At 42.7% G+C, this 20,026-nt stretch overlaps 1 protein-coding gene across 1 annotated transcript; it reads right to left on the bottom strand.

Annotated features, from left to right (window-relative positions):
• Window positions 1–18,422: 18,422 nt before the first annotated feature.
• Window positions 18,423–19,610, bottom strand: FSST1_002618 (SAM-dependent methyltransferase; the record flags this gene model as incomplete). Its single annotated transcript, XM_083228624.1, has 1 exon — window positions 18,423–19,610. One exon carries the CDS (start codon window positions 19,608–19,610, stop codon window positions 18,423–18,425), a length of 1,188 nt encoding a protein of 395 aa, XP_083092800.1.
• Between the last annotated feature and the right edge of the window lie 416 nt (window positions 19,611–20,026).

The following is a 20,026-nucleotide window of genomic DNA, read 5'->3' as shown; positions in this document are numbered from 1 at the left end:
GTAGACAAGAGGCCCTGATAAATACTTGAAAAGGCTCAAGTTTCAGTTAACAGTGTAAGCGAATGGCAATCTATCCATAGTCACTTTAGGAAAATCACCCAACACTTTCAATTAACTACAATAGGCATTAGTCGAAATTTATATACATTTTGGCAAGCTCACTATCAATTTCAATGGTCGCAAAAAGAGATACGCCATAAAGCCCAGTCATGTTTACAGCGACGTCGTGTCCTGCAACATCGAGCCGAATATATAAAGGTTAGGCGCTGGGTGGTACTGGAGCTGTCATATTGCCATTTTGGCTAGTCGTGGAAACTTGGTTAGTATTTTCAGATAGCACATTTGACAAAGAAACGAAACTTGTGGACTAGTGACTCCGAACCCGGCCATCAGGATTGGATTGCTTTCCAGGTGCCTCTGGAGCTATGTTTTCCTTCAGTATCCGTCCCTTGATTGTCAAGCAACAGTTCCATTCTCGAACCTACTACCAGACCGATCAGCATCCTGACTATTACGCAAGGGCTAGTAAAGAACATTCCGCAAATAGTAAAGTCTATGGGATTATCTAGAGGTGAGTTGATGTCAGAGCTTTGGACAGAAGTGATATTAGCCGGGAGTGGGGGAGTGAAAGTGACCTTGCTGGCGCAGAGCTGCTGTTTATTTCACTGTTGGTTCTTCCTCGCTTCGACGTACCTGTCTCTACATTCTGCTTTCTGTCATGCCCCTACTCTTACAATGACTTTCACAATCATCCATTGAATGCTTCCCCAATCTTACTCAGAGCAGTCGCAAGAAGAATCCCTATGTCCTGGGAAGTTGACAGAACGCAACCACCCCTTGCAGAGTGCTGCTCGCAGCTACTATGACACCCGCAATCGTAGGAGCCGACTGAAACCCATCAGTATAGACATCATATGTGATGCGCAGCAAAGCTAGATATTCGCAAAAGAACAGAAATAGCGCAGTTCGCATCCGCCGCAGTACTTACCGCCGCAGTACTTACCGCGCCTAGCACGACCCACACCCCGTTTGTCGTACTTGGTTATTTCGCAAACAGGATAAATCTTATGTTTTACTACATACTCGGATCTGAAACACCCACTCCTGCCAAATATTCCGCAATCCTGCCAAAACGCGTTCTGTCGGCCATTGAGTTGCACATAGTGTCGTTCACGTTTTTGTTTGCTATTGCGTCAATCGGTATTTATCACCTTCGAAGTCTTATTGTCATTGAGAGTTCTTGATTGGAATCACGCATCAAACTCTAGTAATTCATAATATGGAAGTGATATTGCACATGGAACCAGTGTGTGCCACTAGAACAGGGACAGGTACCGTATTAACTATGTTGTGGAGCCAACACTTAGAGGAATCATCATTTTAATCAATGTGACCAGGTCACCCTTATAGTTTGAATCCGAAACGTAGTCATTATTGCCATTATCGTCATACTCCGTATTGGTAGTAACAGTCCCTTCCACGTTGGAAGTCTGTTCGCAGGCTTCGTCCCGATCTTCTGGATGGTCATATCTTGCCCTTCCTTTATTTTTATGTGACGAGTGCGTTCCAGTCCCCAGAAAGCAATGTATGCGCAGCAACCTCCAGAGCAAAAGTTCAACGAACTGACAACAACGGGTAATCAGTAATAACGGCCGTAATGGCACACGACTATACATGACAACAAGAGTTCGGCAAAAACTTTTACTCATCTCTCATAGTAACACGGTGAAACACTTCTCATATTATCTCGCACTGGATATTTTGGTAGTTATTCTTCTTGAGACGCAACATCATCATGCTAATCTCCAAGGGCTTGAGCACCTGCACACCGTCTTGATGAATATGAAGTTCAAATGTTACGACGTCAAGTAAGACGGATATCGCTGTGACATCTTCTCGAAGAGGCGCTCCATTAGTTCTTACATTATTGATGCAACGAGGCTGGATACTTTCACGTTACTTACCTGTATATCTTTTTGACTATTAATGAATGTCTTGAATTTTTGAAACATCTTCTGCTAGATCCAGTATAGGAAAATGAACACTACTTGTCAGCGTGTTCTTTTCTTAGAAAGAAACATGTCTTTTTGTTTTTTCTTTTAGGAAAACCGCCGTTGACTTCAAAGCTTGCAACTGTTTTGCACTTCCAACGCAGTCCCTTTGTATGTTGAAGGATGTAATCAACCGACCACACCACTAAAACCTCTGAGTTATTATTCTCAAACGTTTCATCTCGGCGTATTCGACTGCAGACTGGATTGGTACCCATTATCAGTACTATCGTTTTCTTGATCCATTTGACTGAATGTTGTAATTTTGCACCGCCAACGTATTGCCAACGTAACCTCAACGGTTACACATCAGAACAATGGGAAACTCCAATTGATGCCGAACTCTAATTGATCCAAAATAATCATAGAGGTAGTGTCGTTGACGTGTGCTGATGGTGCAAGTTGGGTGCAAGTGCAAGTGCATTGCAGATGTACTGCTCCTGCGCTGCAGTTTCAACACGTTCTCAAGCATAGCAGTTGCGCTTGTTTTGCCCTCAGAAGTTTTCTTCGACATTGTGGCCTGATTGGAATTAATTAATTGCCATGTGCTATGAGATCAGTTGGCAAATGAGGTGTTGAGTTGGGATGAAGAATAATATAACATAGTAGAATGTACTTGATGTACTCTAAACAATGTTTCTTCCTATTCTTTACTTATATTATCCTTTCTATAGAATCTTTCTATTGTAAACCTGATTAACGATTCTCAGTTAGTGAAATATCTCACGTTGGATTGAATTATATAAGGTTTGGTAGAATGGCAGGCTACTACTCGTCCACTTATTCACCCTGCGATCCCAATATCTTCCTTTTCTCTTGTAGAATATTCTCCTCGCCTTAGAAGCAAAGGATTATTAATTAAAGTGGCAAATCCACCACAAGATAGTAAAGACTATACAGCGCTCTTCGGCAATATCAACAAGACGTATCCTTCATGTGTTCCATGGTTACCTTCATTAATTACCCTTAACCTTATATCAAGCCTTGGTTATCTCCATCTAACCCTCGCAATATCCACAAAGCTATTGTGTTAATAATAGACATGAATATACCCTATCCTTCACTCCAGTCTTACTCTTATGTGCGAAGACACTGATACCGTGTTGACACCTGCACAAGGTAGATAAGAATCCCAGGAAGACTATCTTCTAGTATAGAATAAAGCCTCAGACTCTGATGGCTTTAACTTCCTTTCTACTACTCTGGACAAGAGACCTGCGAGATTTCAGTGCCCTATATGGTTGAATGGACGCTTGTGTCTTTCTAATGTTAGCAACTTACTATAGATGAAACGCTGTTATCCTGCATTCTACTGCCTGGACATGCTAGGCCATTGGCAGTTTAACTATAGCATTGTTTAAATGTTTAAAGATATGTTCTTTGCATCCTATGGCTATAAATTGAGACCGAAGTCTTAGCCTCTAGACAATCTACGCGGATACGTGCTGTCACACCTAAGGTCCCTATAAGTCCTAGGCAGAAGTATGAAAAGATATTATCGATGTCAATGGAAGATTGATCCTATCATCGGTGTCTTGGTCAGAGACTGATGTTCTGAACCTTCTATTTTCCAATGGGATCTAGTATATAAGCTTCCTATTAAGCTTGGTTTAGCAATTCACATAGATTATAGTATTTTAAATCCTATTGTCGCTGTCTGCAGCAAGTGCTATAAGATATCATTGGCAAATTTTAAGATTATTCGACCCTAGTTAATAATATTATAAATCTCTTATAATAGAAGCAGCATTATTTAATTAATTAACTAGATAATCTGCACTAAGATAGCCTTTAACTTTAGGCTTCTTTATCTAGCCTTCTTCTATTAGCTATAACTTAAAGGCCCTAATTGCTATTATAATATACCTTTTTAACTAATTAAACTAGTTATTATATAAGATTATTAGTATATTAAATGCCTTAAGGAATATAATTTACCTTTTAAATAGCTTAACCTTTTCCTTTAAAATAACCTTTTTAAGCTATTATATTTTCTCTAGCTTTTCCTTTTTATCCTCTTTATATAAAATTAAGAGATTTAATTTATAGGTAAAAGCTATTAATTTAACCTTTATAAAAGTATTTTTTTTTTTATTATATAAAAAAGCTTAGCTTTTATATATAAAAGGCCTTTATTCTTAAGCCTTTTAATTATATTTTTAATTATATTAAAATATAAGCTATTAGAATAATAATTAGGATTAATAGCTTTTAATTTAATAATAATTAATATTATATATAAAAACTATAATAAGTTAGCTATATATAATAAGAGATTAAGATTAATTAATTTTAATTTTATTTAATTAAATAATAATATCTTTAATTTATATTTAGCTTATTAATTAATTAAGGTTATAAAAAAAAGAAATTATTATTATCTTTAATATAATAGAAGCTTTTTTTATAAGTTATAGCCTTTATTATAAGGTTTATATTAAAAGAGTTATATTATAGAAGAAACCTTATTTTAAGAGAACCTTAGATTTAATTATTATTAAAAATTTAATCTATATAAATAGATTAACCTTTATTAAAAACCTAGAGGAAATTAAGAAGGCCTAGGCAAAAGCTTAAGGATTATAAAAAATAATTAAGATTATTTAATCCTTAATATCCTACTATAAGTAGGTCACGGCAATGATAATTGTATACCTCAGCTTACATGGAGTGAGTTTAATTATTCACCTTATATGAAAAACCCAAGTTATCGCCTCTTCAGCGCTTGATACTGGCGTCAAGTCCAGTCTTGCTCCATACTAGAAGTTCATATCAGAGACAAGAAGAGACAAAGTAGCCTCAGACTCTGAATCAACGGTGCTGATTCAATACTCTGAGAGGTTGGGCTCAATACAATGGGCATGGCGCTCACGTCCGACTGCTGACCAAATACTGTGAAAATAGTTGTCTTGTTATTTTGGATCCGTTGATTCTTGACAATACTTTTGCACTTCTATGAAATAAACAATAGACACTTCCAGACCTTTAACTTCCAGCATTACGGCAATGAAGTCTCTGCATTCTTTAACCTCAATCTATCTGGCTGCATACTAGATCCTATATTCTCAAATAAGTGTGATTTAGAATTTGCCCATTGCAATTAATCGCTCCTGATGTGTGAATGAAATGGAATGCCACTGGAAGGGTTACATTTACCCGTGTTCCCTACCACACTGCGGCTGCAATAATCGCCTTCCTAGATATAATGAATGGATTTCGAGAGACGTCTAACTACTACAGTATTGCTGTCTTAGTATAATTCACATACATCATATAATTTAACCATTCGTCTTGAGTTCTAAGAAGCGCCTTCAATACCGACGGTGAATATGCTGGCTTATGGTATTAGGTTTCTATACTTGAACAAACACCTCTAGTCCAGCCAGACTTGACGAATTCTAGTTCATTTGATTGCTCTCCTCAAGTCACTTGTTACCTTGAACAACCACACCATCACCACCATAGAGGCAACAAACTCCCATTAGAAGATCGTCCACATCTACCAGAGTCAGATATCTAGCTACCTGTAAAAGAGGTCTGGTTCAACTTTTCGTCCCATGATGAAGATGGATTATTCTTGCATTAACGGAGACTCACACTCGGAATGATACGATGCTACCATATATGTATTACTCCATCTGTTCTGAAGAGATAAAAGCTCTTCGTCATTCTTCATTGTACTAGGACATGAAGGCTCTTACTGCATTTGAACACTATTGCCGACTGGTTAAAAAGCACTTGGGAACAGACACGAGTTGGCACTGGTGCTGAGAGCTGCAATCACCAGTACTGGGAATTAACTCACGACTAACACATTTGTCCGAACAAATTCCAGGCTGACTATTTGCTAGATGTCTGCGATTATATCCATGAAATGGCTATCTACTATCGAAACAGCAAGCCAGCTAACACATTAGTCAGAGATGAGAGAATCTACTTGTCAGTCGTTGTGATTACTGAAACAGGTATTGGCATTACGCTGTCAACATCGGTGCCGGAATTAGCTTGAGCGAGAATAGGAGCATGCAGTAATCAGTAGGTCGAGGATGGGGAGAGCCACATCCAGACTGCGTGTCTTCTTCTCGGGTATCGTGTTCCTGGACATGGTCATTAAGCAGTCAATGCTCCGGACTACGAGCTTAATAATGCATTAAGTGCAGGTCGTTCCCTGCATGGATCGCCCATGCCCACAAGTTTATGATCCACATACTAACATACCATCTGGTGGGTGGCAGATGTTCGTATATGCCTAAAGATACTGCATTGAGTCCTAGATCAGCGTTCGAGTATCTGCCCACTACTAGATGAATAGAGGTCAGATTTAATTCCACACCAACTCAGGTATAGTTAGCTCTATGGATCAAAGAAAATACTAGCATTGACTGACCCTACCAGGTAAGCCGACCGTTGGAGGAGTAAGAAACAGCTGTTATGCATACAATTGGAAACATCTTCGATGATAGTCGCAATCATAAAGTTCAGTTACTGCTCTGTCACGCATCGTCTTCTTGAGAAAATACATCATGCACAAACCTTCATTTCATTTGCGACTTGAAAACTTTAATCTGTATAGATCCATTGTGTGAAACGTAGACCCGATAAGGCTCAGTCTCGAGTGAAGAGTAAGGAATATCATGAAATGCCGGCTCAGATACCGAGTAGTGATGAAGCACTTATCGAAGAGGTGGAAATGGGCGTAGTAGAAGAGGTACAAGGCTCCTCGATGATGAAACAGATCCATCTACTGCTGAGGAATATAGCAAGCCTAAGGACACCAAGGGTCGGACTGGCTTAGACTATGCCACCGGATGCGGACTATACTCCATCGTAGAGGTGGTGATACGCAAAGATGAAACCAACAATATCTTGAATCTTCACGACGAGACTAGGCAGACACTTCTTCATCTTGCAGCCAAGAGAGGCAATCGCAATTTCGTCTCCGCATCTCTTCGTAAGATGGATGGCGCATGTGTGATGGTCGAGAAAGGAACAAATGAGTTCTACTTTCGCACTAAATATGGTTCCTCGGGTAGAATTCAGCAGGTAGAAGAATTCTAAGCAGATAGCCATGCGCAAGACAGAGATCGTTGGACACCACTGCACATTTTGGCCAGGAAGCAACATCGGGTAGGATAAGCAGATATGACTCAAACGGTACTAACGTTTTACACAAAAGACCAATTTAGAATGCGTATCCGTCCACAGAAAGCTTGGAAAGTGACATTCTGAATCTTACGTCTTCTTGATCACACGGTCGACTTTCTTCCTATGCCACTTTCCTGACTGCCATCGTCGTCTTCAATCAACCGAAGCCTTATCAATCAACCCTTGACAAATAATCATCAGACTTCTCAGGAGGTTGACGAGGAAAATGATGCTACAAGTCAGGCTCAGGATCGGAGCCAGATGGGTAGTAGCAGATGCTCAGCCAATGGCTATATGCAGGTATGGGTGGATGATATGTCCTAGAAACTAGCCAATTGCTGCAGAATATCAATGACACTCTGAGCTACCAGACACTTGGATAGAGATACTGTTGAAGATTAACTAAGTGAGGCGCGGGTAATTTTGATACATGGACTAGACCAGGTCTGAAGGCGCGAGCGACAACGTATTGTATGAGATGGTTCGAAATTTCTGCTACTGCTGAGGTTAATGGACTTGTTGAGGGTGGTGATGAGAGTGTAGGTGCTGGGTGCGTTGCAATGCTTAGGGAGAGATGGCTGAAAAGAGGAACACCTTGCACAAGGTCGGAGGTTTTCCGTTGAAACGCTGGAGTACAGCGACGGTGTTTCCATTGTGACTATGTCTAGGCTTTGTTGGGGTTAGTGGGAGTTAAAGCTACTTCTACTCCATCCAGGTGCGAAGAAAGGCACATGGTAGGTACTACAATAGTTAGTTTCGCATCATTTTACTTTGCCATATCAAAGTATTGACTGGCGAGGGCACAAGAGATAAACAGTAAGCAACCCGAAGAGTGCTTCTATGTCTCGTGTCGGGTCCAGTAGCTCACCTACTTTTACGTCCGGCTCTGTGTTTACCATGATTCTGATGCCCGTTTAATCTTCATATCATCCTGCCACTGACGAAAATAATATCGGCCAACACGATAGAACCAATATCCAGTCTGTCAATGAGAAATGTAAGGGCTCTTGTAATCGAAACAAACGACCCAAGCACAAAGGCGACGTCGCTGGTTACAAAACGGGTAAAAGGGTTTTATAAGATCAAAGAAGAACATCCATGGTACGAGGGGCCGTCGATAGCGGATGCAAAAGAGGTATAGAGAATGCAAGTCTGGCTAGGCCATTCATGTTTCGTTATGTTGAAGAAGAAATACGGAAGCAGTCAAGTTGCAGCATGAACTCGACAAATAGATATTGATGACACTATACATAGCTCTATGGGGCATTTTCCGGATACCTTGCACCCTAAGCTAATATATTTGCTCACTCTTACAGACCCTTGAAGTTACTTTATTGTCTGCTATGTGGACGCAGACCCAGACGTTAAAGGCATTGTGCTACTGACTACGTGCATCAGCCTTTGTGTTTGGTTGATGCCGAATCTTTATCTACTTCTAAACGCTTCGCCCTACTCATCGACACACCAAATCGTTTACTTTTTGGAGTTTCCATGATGACTAAATACTGTTCAAATCTTGGATGTCCGAGTTAGTGAAAACGGTCAATCCGTTCTCCTACGGCATTGGCGTGATGTGAATGTACAGGAGACTGGGAATTTCAGAAATCTGGCCCGTCGCAGTTTTCCTAAAAGGCAAAGTACAGAAGCCTGAACAATTACGTGCGTGCAAGACAGGTGGGCCTATCAAGAAACCTCTGCTTTGTCGCTCAGATGGGAAAGTATTAAAAATAACACACATACATACACATTGTAGAGCTATGGATAACTAAACTATCTGTCAATTATCTTGACACATATATGGATTGTGCATTGGCGTTTCAAACCAATTCGTATCCTGGTCTGCAGTAATGGCTATAGTATCTGTGTAAAGGTGACTAAATTTAAATGTTCTCAGATGGGTATAATCGAGGGTAGCTTGGAGCTGTGCTGAGTTTCGATAGATCGAAACCACCCCAGTACTAATTAGGGCTGTTCCACAAGGCAATCATGGAACTTGGACACTAATTTTAGGAAGACAGTCAGGTCGAAGGCATCCGATTGGTATTTGAAGAGCTTCGCAAGTGATCATGGAGTGAAGATGGCCCTTTCCGTCAATACGTTCCCTTCCATCGCAACTAAGAGTAGGTGGTCGACCCAATGGTTTGCAAGGTCTTCCGTCTCTGAGTTATCCCCGATCTACTGACCTACGACCATGAGGATAGTAGAGCCTCGTCGCCAGGTTACATTGCCGGTACATATTACGAAGGCCTCTAGTAAGCTTCAATTCAACATGATACCATTGGCCTGTATATGTTTCACAGGTTTATAACAGAATGATGGTGATATACATTCAAGATTGTCGTTAGCTTAGTTTGTCAGTCAGCACCATTCCTCATAACGACCTATTCCTCCGTGATAACGACCCTGCTACACCACTCTTCAATGTTCGGCTTTAATACTAAATGTTCCACAGGACGAGAGCGCTTCATACCTATGTAGTCTTTCTTTGGCCCTTCGGAAGAAATCTTGAATCAAAGCATGAAGAAAGTTTCTGCTTCGATTCTTGATTATACATCTTTATCTCGGGGTATCGAAACAGACAACACTTTTAAAATACTGACTGAGTTCAACCAGACGACGGCTGTTAGTCTGGGGATGCAGAAAGGAATAACCTATTGATAGCATATATAACTGATTGTAAAGGGGAATAGTCATTGGACAATGCGAATTTTCTTAAATTAATCATCTAACGGGACACATATTTTAGAATTCACCGCCAGTATAGGCGATTCAGCATGGTTGACTTTGTTTATATGGAATGAACTATATTTAACTGGTGGACTTGCAACATCATGAAATCACTTCTCCCACCTTTAACTTTTGCATTGACATAGTGACCGAAGGGCTGCAACAACCTGATGTTGGAGCAAATACTGGAGGTATTTCCTTCACAGTTGAAATGAAAACCGTATGTCAAACTTGTTTCAAGCGTCATCGAAGTAGAGAAAAACAAAGAGGCAACAGTCTTCCTGATGCACGCCAGATTAAATGCAAGGGATCGGCTTCTCGACTTTACATCAGAGGCCAGGATACGGCAGGATATCGAAGATTGAGTCAGCATTCCCCCAGCTCTTGTGGCCGGATCACTTAGTCTAGATGCTGGTCATCTAAATTTCAGGATGACTTTGATAAACGTCTATGGACTTTTAACAAACAGAACTTGTTTCCAGTGGGTGTTGACTATCCGCTGTTGGCAACTTATTTGACATGTAAATGAGCATTTTTAATTGACCTTCTGTTTCTGTCGGAGTTCCCGACATTTAACCGATGACCGCGACAGCACGGGGCTCGGGAATGGCGCGGTACGGCCCGTCCCGCCCCCACTTGTGCTGATCGAATACTCAATAAGCCGACCAAATAATTATGTACCATCTCCGAAGTTTACCCAGATCCTGCTGGCCGAGTCAGCAGGTCTATGACGTCGAGGCATGGCCGTTGGCGTATGCACCATAAAACAACAGATCTAGGTTCTAGTCGTGGTCTTCTATGAGTGACTATTTCGCGTATGTTATTTACAAGGTTGTAGTAGTAACACGGTGTCTGACCTCCCAATAAGATGAACTATTCTTGACTGGTCGCTAAAGTGCTTCACTGTAAATTTTATCTTACAAGGAACTTGTAGATAAAGCGGTTGCTTCTTCTTTTGTCAAATCTTGGTATAGCATCTCTGTTGAACTCGTGTTTGAAATCCACCTGTATTTTGCTTATCTTTTGACTTGACGTGCTATTTGGCAAGCTCCTCATCTTAGTTTAATGTCTTTTCACAATCTAAAAGAATCTACCCTTACTTATTTTGAATGATCTTTTGCAATTTGAAGCCTAATTAGTATTTACTAACTGCTAATCGCATTAAACAGGGTAACCTCGGTTAAATAATAACTAAGTAATAGGTTTATGCATAGCTATTCGGCAAATCTACCTATAGGAAGTTAATAACTCTATAATGCCTTCTTTGTCGATTGATGTGTTTATAAGTCAGTTAAAGATGCACCTGATCGTCCTGCTTAGGTTTGTTATGTTCAGTAATTGTCTCGGGACTGTATTTCCTCAAAGAGAAGTTCCTTATCTATATTAGTTATCAATTATATTATTAGTTTTTGCGACATCTTACTCTCTATCGACGAATCTTATACCTTGGTGATATATTATATAGCAAGGGCTATTCACGGTAGTCACTAAAAGAGATAGATTAAGAGTAATTCCTTATAAGCTTATGCCCTTTTATCCTAGGTATAAAACTCGATGATCTTCCCTGCTCATATCAGTTTAAACTACCCTCTATTTATATAGACATAAGGTCAGTGTAGACTGTATTTTGGATGCTTGTACCCTATTATTTGAACTGTACTGGCGTGGCGGTAGTCTACCACAAATATCGGAGCGCGTCAAGAAATAGGGCAACGTAGCTAGATTACGCATGACATTATATGTGATCAACCGTACTACAGCGTGAACGATGACTGAAGCTGTTCAGAATCAGGCAACGTGTAGGTATATCAAATTGGGCACCTGGAAAATGCACTCACAAGACACCACAGGTTTGAGAAGCTCTGGCTGACAGCATGCATCCAAACCACAAGTCTAGAGTCTTCTGCTTCGGGCATCTGGAGAAGGAAGGTATCAGCATAAACTTGCGCACTGAGGATCTGTTGATGCGGGTACCTAAATGGCCATTAGCACCACAGTATTCCTTCGCTATGGCTGTAGCAACCATATCGCAATTAACAATTAGGAACTCCAAACTTCTCAAGGTTGTCTACGCGCATTTAACGTTAGGCATGTACACGACGTTTGTCGCAAGCAAAAAGGTGCAGCTTAAGTTGTCGTGTTAGGTTGGATGGGAAGTTTAGGTTAGCTGTCGTAATTGTTGCCGACGTGCAATGGGACTACAACATCTTGCCACATGCTAAGGTCAAGGAGACTTGGTTAAAGAGTGCTTCAAGTTAAGACGTATGATGACGATACAAATAGGCCATCAACGGTGAAACTGTACATCGTGAGTGATTATTGATGAGAGCTACTAGCCTCACTAAGGTATTGAATCCTAAAGTAAAGCTTTAAAAGGGTGAGATTGGCAGAGCTGATCCCTCACTCAATCTCTTAGATCATTACGCCGAGCCTGAGACGTCGCAAACGGTCTCGAACAGCCTGCCTTTTTACCTGGGGAATCATTGCAAGCCAATGCAGAAAGACCCGCAGTATCATTGCCATATAGTGTCCTGTAACAGACCTTCCAGACAGGCATATATCACTCCTACATGAGTAAAACAATCGGCTGGATATCCTTCGACTGCCCCGTTGTTGACACACAGTGACGCCCATATTACTTGAACCAGATGTAATTTACCTTTCGTCCAGACATTATTTCCGTTATGCTCTCATCTCTTGTACGATCGTCCTTGAATAGTCGTAATTATCAGTGTATACTTGCCAGCCTCTCGCCAATCCACAGTCTCTGCATGCAGTCATCAACGGAGCAGCACGGCTGATCAATCTTGTCCATGTGGTTGACATGTGGCTGACATATGTATAATATCAGTTAAAGGACCTGACATAGGCGTCTAAAGAGGAGAGGAGCCAGAACAATCAGTAGAAGCGTTTGTATTTTGACTTTCTGCCCTATTAACAATGATTGCGTATCAGCATAGGATGGTGTTCATTTTGTGACGGATTACCAGTCATCGTATATGTCATTTGGTGATTTTCGGTTTTCAAGCCAGGATGCGGACTTCCATCTTTGGACAGAGATGTCGTGTTAAACAAAAGACAGAAGAAAGAAGACAGGGGTATCCCGGTAGCCCAGCTCGGCTTATGTCATCCGCGTGCTAGTTCGCTCTGGTTGCATGGCGGTTGCGCGGAGAATGCAGTCAAGACCGTTTTAGGAAAGTCTGGAAAACATTCCCGTTTTTGTTCTAGTGTGGATATGAGGGATGCGCATTGATAAACTTTCCCGACATGGAATAGAAAATTGCACGTGAGCTGCGCTTCCAACGCATTGGCTGTCTAGTCACCACAAGAATGCTATGGCTTCAGAACATTGAACCCGATACCGAAGGTACACAGCTGAAATTTGTTTATCGAAATGACGAAGAACAGACAGAGTTACCTACCTCCTGTAGCATATCACCGTGGATAAAAGCTGGTGGGAATCTTGAACCAGGTTTTCAAGTCGTAGCTGTAATTGACATGTGCCGAGGTGCTTGTGAGATCACCACAACTACAAAATCCGGGTCTGGGGGAAAGGCACAGTTGATTTTGACTCCGAGTTTCCTATCGATTTGACTTTTCAGGTGTGCTAATTCCAGAGTCACCCCTGTACGCGGCACCTCAAGCTCGATTTAGTCCTGCCGAAGGGCATTAGTCGGATAGCGTGGGCTGCCGACAGCCCTTCATTGGACAGCTGGCATTGTGTTTTACAAGATTTCCGAAAGCGGTTAGCAATGTAGAGCGAAGGGACGACGACTGACTGATGAAGCTTGAGTTGCATCTCAGTGGATTGATCGGGCACCAGGTAATCTCTCACGATGGACATGCTATTCAATTGATAGTGAGAAGAGAATGAAGTTGCTGCTGTTTATTCAAACAAGATTCTAGTTTTATGTAGTAGTCTTGTACCGGCAATTCAATCTTGAAGCATTAAGTCCAACTTCTACACTTTCACAGCTGAGTGATCAAACCCAGAAACACACAGGAGCTTTGATAACCTGATACCATTACGCTTGACATGTTCCATCTATCGACTTCGTATCTTATTAAGGGGTCGAATTAACATGCTAAAACTCTTCATGTGTAACCACGTTGTTATATTTGAGTTTATCGACAACTTGACTCGGGGAACCTGGTGCTCGACTGGTTGTGAATCTTCAAGAGTAACTTGGTAACTGTAGCATTCATACATTGTAGATAGATGGGGAGAAATAGATCCGTTGGGGAGGCAGATTTCACAGCGACGCTAAGGTTGATGACGTGGGTGATCTATTTTGATAGGCAGATCAGCTAGTATCGGTTATACCCTGCATCTATGACCGCTGGAAATATCCCTCCTTGACATTCAGTTCATCGCTTGATACCATCTTCTCGTTTAGCTTCATTAGTATTTCAGCTCTTCTGATAACCAGAGGTATGCTGCCAGGCCAGCTGGCTTCGCTGACGGATTTCTCTGCTTCTGTTCGAGGAAAATGAGTCTGCCGAGGAAGAAGAAGCCGAGAGATATTATCTCGACAAGGAGCTGGAATTGCCAACAAAGCTATACAAGAACCCAGAATCAGGCAAGGGACCAGACGCCAAGTACAAAGATTTCGTCCCATCCATTGACGTGGGGTATATCTGATACTATCATATCTGTCTAGAGATTTTGCGACACGTTTACTGCTATGGATCAAAGGAGGGAAGATTGATGGTTGCAGGAGGTATAAACAGCTACTGTGCAAACAAGAAGCTTCATTCATGTATCCCTTAATATAGAGATTAGTTATTACCCTAGCAGTGACTGCTTCACTGGTAGAAAGGTTGTGTTGTCCTCTCAAAGGCGCAAGCGACTACATGGCAAGAGTACCGAGTTTGATGAATGGCGAACAGATACAACAGGAGTTGCCGTCGATTGTTGCGCTGTAACATTCTATTAGCTGCAGGATTTAGTGTAATGGCAATGGCATACCGACAGAGTGGCGCAGGACAGTGCTGTCCCCTGGGTGTTGATAACCTCTGACGAGTCACATGCGTGCTACACGTGTTAACTCTTTCTGTTGTTTTCACCACGATTGGATTGATAAATATTTGTTAGGTAGTAGCGGGCTGACGACTGATACCATGACCTCCATGCCCAAACGATTCTCCTTAACGCTGAGCCTTGCCAACACACACCTCTGCCATCCTCCCATGGCCTAGCCTATCTTGTAGACCTCGCCTTGCCCTCCCTTTTGCTGTGCCCTACTCGTGACAATACAAAACCCGGCCAGATAGGAGGGATGTCTTCAAACGCTGAGGCATCAAGCTCATCGACGCAGTGTCGCTCCCAGCGAGGCATTCTCGGGCAAAGTATCCCTCCTGCTTCTATCAGAGGTGGACTTATGTTGAATAATCGGGTATATATAGACCTTTTCCCTCTCGGCCAATGTATTCTTCAGCCAGAACACTGCTTGCAAGCCATAATCAACAATACATATCTAAATGAAGTAATGGTCCAAGTCGAGTTACGAACGAAGATTCCGCGACGAAGGCACAGCCAAGCCAAATCTTGGCCCGTCCATTGACATTTAAATGCTGCTCTCGTTTTTCCTGCATAGTTAGTCTGTCCTCATTTGTAGACAAGTCACGCTGAGTATAGAAGCCACGCTCAATTTGAGCTTTTTGGAAAGAGATATTACCAAGGATTGCTCTTATAGCCTACCTTACTCTAGAAAACCTTTAGTTGCGAGGTTTCTACTCTGATCGAGGTGTTGAAGTAACGTAAATTTCCATGGTATTGAACGATCTTAGCCACCGACCTAAGGCATTCCCCCAGATCTTGCCGTTTCAATCGCTTCCCTGTGTTATATAGGCTGGCTGATAAACAATGAGTAGCTGTCATTGATATTTTCAATTTACTGGAAAATCATCGGGTTGTCAAGATACCTTACCCAGACGGCGCTGTAGCGACCGACTCATGAAATATTACATCTGAGCTACTGGCCCAAAGTGATCCTATTGTTACTCGTCAACGGAAAACGCTGCCTCAAGAGCCTCCCGTAACTCGGTATGATCAGCCCTAGCTTGAGTTTGTAAAGAAACATCAATGGGGCTTGGTTAGATGTCAACCTTTCAATATGTAGAGTAAGGCCCTCATTACTTCATGGTCGAGGTTGGGTAAGTATAAATAAGGGATATATACTTACAGACCCGACGTCAATGGATCACGGTCACATGTAAGCGCTGTCGTACTCAGCTATTTGCAATGAGTTGATACTGACACAGGTAGCCTTCTTTCCCAGTGTCCTTCTTCTCGTTTTCCGTACTCTTGAATTCAGGGCTATGAATAGAATCCATTTTGAACATACTTGGCTTATGTTGTTTATTTCTCCGTGGATATATATTCGGCACCGCTATCACGCTGGGTACTCCGACATTTAATTTCTAAGTGTCTGTGGGTAGACGATATCTCTGGTTCTGGATCAGCTTCCGCTTTGTACGGACTGGGGAACCCACTTACTTCGGCCTATAGCTTGTAAAGTGACCTATTAAGTAGATCATCTAGGCCGTACAGGGAAGAGACGCTACAGAGATCTTTCCAGAGCTATTGGCGATAGATAGGGTTACCTATTGCTCAAGGAGCCGGTTCCCCGAGGAGGGCAGCTATCAATTTCCCCCGCTGCAAAGATTGAACATGTCCTCTACAAGAGACCGAAGAAACGACAAAGGCAGAATACTTATGCCTAGGTCAAGACTTTACCTTGCCTAAGTTGATAGAGTCAGCATCAGTGGTTTAAACTGGCTTCATCCCTCATCCTATAGCTAATAGGCTACCTTTTATACAACAAAGTAACTCTCATATTTGCAAAAGCGTTGTAAAACCTACTTAGTAGCTAGTCTACTTTTTGTCCCTATAACATACTCGACGACTTGCATTTGCTTGCATTTGCTAGTAAAGTACAGAAATCAACAAATAACATACTCGACGTAACAGACACTCGCCAACCGTCGAGTCAATGGCCAACATGCCCAGTTTCCCGCTTTAACCCATCTTCCCAGCATCGCCGCAGTCCAGTGTAACACTTCTATATAGATCTCTGTACTGAACTAGTGAACTGCAGCACGTCATGTTTCGGATGACCTTGGTGGCAGGCAAGGCAAGGCAGAATGGAAGAAGACCGGGTACACTAATTAAGTAGTGTATCATGTTTCCCTCTGCTTAAGGATGCTTTTTATAGTGTCCCTAAAGAGCCACCAGAGGTAATCCAGCTGCACGCTACACGTGGAGGGTAGTTCTTAAATCCTCCCTCTGACGATTAGTGAAATACTATACAAGAGGCCTATCAAGAGACTTAGCAATAGGCCAAGGAACAGCGAAAGGAAGCAGACATATACCCAGACTGAGGCTTTGCCTTGTCCAAGAGTCGGCATCAGGGTCTTATGGGGGCTCATGAGTGAAGGTCCAGTAAACCATCATCTTGGAGGACACTTTTCCATTCAAAAGTCAACGCTGAGTTAACGCAGCAATCTGTCCGCAGCATAACAACAACTAAATAACTCTTAGAACAACGCCAAAGAGGTTTATAACTGGTCGTCTTTCAGATATAGATATTATAAATAACTACTAGGTCATCTCAGTCCTGTATACTTCAAGACATCATGAGATGAGGGACGGCATACCTCAGCTTGTGGAAGATCATCTCTGTGCTTGATGGCGCTTGTTTCTCGTATAGTACCAGCGTGAACAAGCTCTGTAGACATCAGGAAGTACCTACTTTCCAGATTGCATATCGCAGCAGAAGTACGTCCTGATGCAACAAGAGAGAGTTGGCTTTATGCCACGGTGTTGCTGGGCCGTCCCTACGAGCAGTGCGAGCTCAGCTGCTCGTCACCAATAATTCAACTCTCCCTGCCGCTTCCAGTGTTGGCGGCAGCAGTGGAGGTATAGCTGGCAACTCACTCACTCTGAAGAGACATGTAAACGTAACGGCAAGATGTTCTCGAACGAAAAGATATACAACGGCTTGTTCAAGCAAAGCAATAAAGGCTAAGCCAGTATGTTTACCCGTAGATACGTAGCTTGTGCCTTTGTTCCCACCATCAGTATCACCTTTTATGGACATTTATTCTGCTTTCGAGCCAGACGATATATCCTCTGGTTGGAAACGACTGCAGATAGATTATCCAAACAACAGACCAAGGACCGGGCAAGCAGAAGATGTCTAAAACAGGCAGAATTCAGTGAATTGGTAGATTAGAAGTATATAGATGAAGGTAATTCTCCCCAAAGAGGCTCAATTCTCCATGTCCTGTCAATGTCAGCTATTGTCCTCATCTTGTCCCACTCTATAACCCACAGACTGTAGCCTTGTAACATATCTTCTTGCCTGCCCTACATCTTGTGACCACGAAGTCTAAAGAGTTTACATATTAACACAGTTAGAGGACAGGAACATAGAACGACTCAAGGATGTTTAGACGTTTTGTTTCATGATGATATTTCTGAGATACGCTTAGCTATCATAGACGCTCCAGTAGATGCACCTGGACCTTGGTATTCTCTAGACTTCCTGGGTATTTCAGTCCTGTAGGTAGCTTGTACTCCTTCTCATGACCACCTTCAACAAGTTTCGCCCACGCCGGCTGGTCATCCTCCTCTGAATCCTTGCCCTTGGGTGGTAGCAGAGCTTGGTAGAGTAACCACTCAACGGGGTATCTCTTCTCCTGTCCCTTGTTGGTACTATCAGGCAGTGCAACATCAGCTCCAGGGCTATCTACAATAAGCAATAGACTTCCTTTAGGCGCTGCGGAAGTCAGTTTCAATAGGAAAGCCGTAGTCTTGGATATTGAGACTGAGTAGAGGTCGTGAAGTGTAAAGAAGAGAGTGATAAGTGTTGGGTTGGGTCCAATCATCGCAGGTAGATCTGTACTTCCGCCTTCGAGGATGTCGAGCTGGTTGACTGCTGGGTTCAAGACTTGGGTTGGGATAGCAGGGACATTGGAGGCGAGTGCCTTGGCGCTTGCATATTTAGAAAGAGGAGGAGCGTGTGTGAGAGTGTGTTGTAGTTTTGTGACAACACCTGACCAGTCGTGTCTATCGATGAGGTTGAGATCAACCATAGCACTACCGTCGTAGGGAACTTGGTCGAGTTTGCTTTGATGAGAGTGCTTGAGTAATGCCACACATGCTAACAAGTCAGATCCTCCTCGCCCAAAGCTCACGATCCTGGATGGCTTCTCTCCATCATTGTTGAGGAACTCTTGAACCCATGGAGTCTCACTCATTTCACTGCACATCCAAGCCAACACATTCGCAGTTACCAACGCTCTACTGGGACTCCAGCGAATTGTATATGCCTCCAGGAACTCCTCAGTCCCGAAAGCTTTGCCGTAGTCCTGTTCCTCAAGGGCTTCCCTGACGGCACGTAACACTGGAGTCAATGCACTGAACTCATCAACGGCAGGAAACGCAGTTCTGATTGTGTCAAGAATGAGTTGTTGATGCTTCACAGATAGACTCTGGATCTGTTCTATCGAGCTATCCTGTTTGACCGTTGCGGGTGTCTTTTTGACGACTTTCCGTATATAGCTTGGTCCGGTCCATCCTGGGCGGCGGACGGGTGGTGCAACTGGTGCCTTGGATGAACCGCTGGCCGGCGGTGGCCCATGCTTTGGCTGCGATTGCGCGTGACGCTTGAACTTGGTCATCGTAACGTCTTATAAACTGGGCACAAGCTCAGGTGTAGGGCAAAGCTGTAGTCAATTGAGGCCATTGTGGGAGGAAAAACAGTGCAAAAAAAATGACTCCGACCGGCACAAGTATCTTCCGACCCATTCAGCACTGAAAAGTCTTGTGTTCGAACCCCACTCTAGTCCAATCTTTGCGCTCGTGTCAAAGAGTTTTGTACACGCAATGACTGACTGCCTCAACTAAATTACAGACATATCATGCGCGATTTAACACCTACGACATCTCTGACTGTGGTGGCCGAGCATGTAGCAGGCGTTTGCGCGTGACGGTGCGTCGCCAGAAACCAAGCTCACTCACGACCAAGTCTAAGCTGCCTACCCCGTAGCCTCCCAACATGTTGCTTTCGCGAACCACCCGGTCCCGTCCATCTGGG

Source organism: Fusarium sambucinum, chromosome IV (assembly GCF_050947815.1).
Source record: "Fusarium sambucinum isolate potato_lamoka chromosome IV, whole genome shotgun sequence".
Classification (NCBI taxonomy): Eukaryota; Fungi; Ascomycota; class Sordariomycetes; order Hypocreales; family Nectriaceae; genus Fusarium; species Fusarium sambucinum.
The sequence above is the reverse complement of the archived record's forward strand: the minus strand, read 5'-3'. Positions and strand labels throughout refer to the sequence as shown.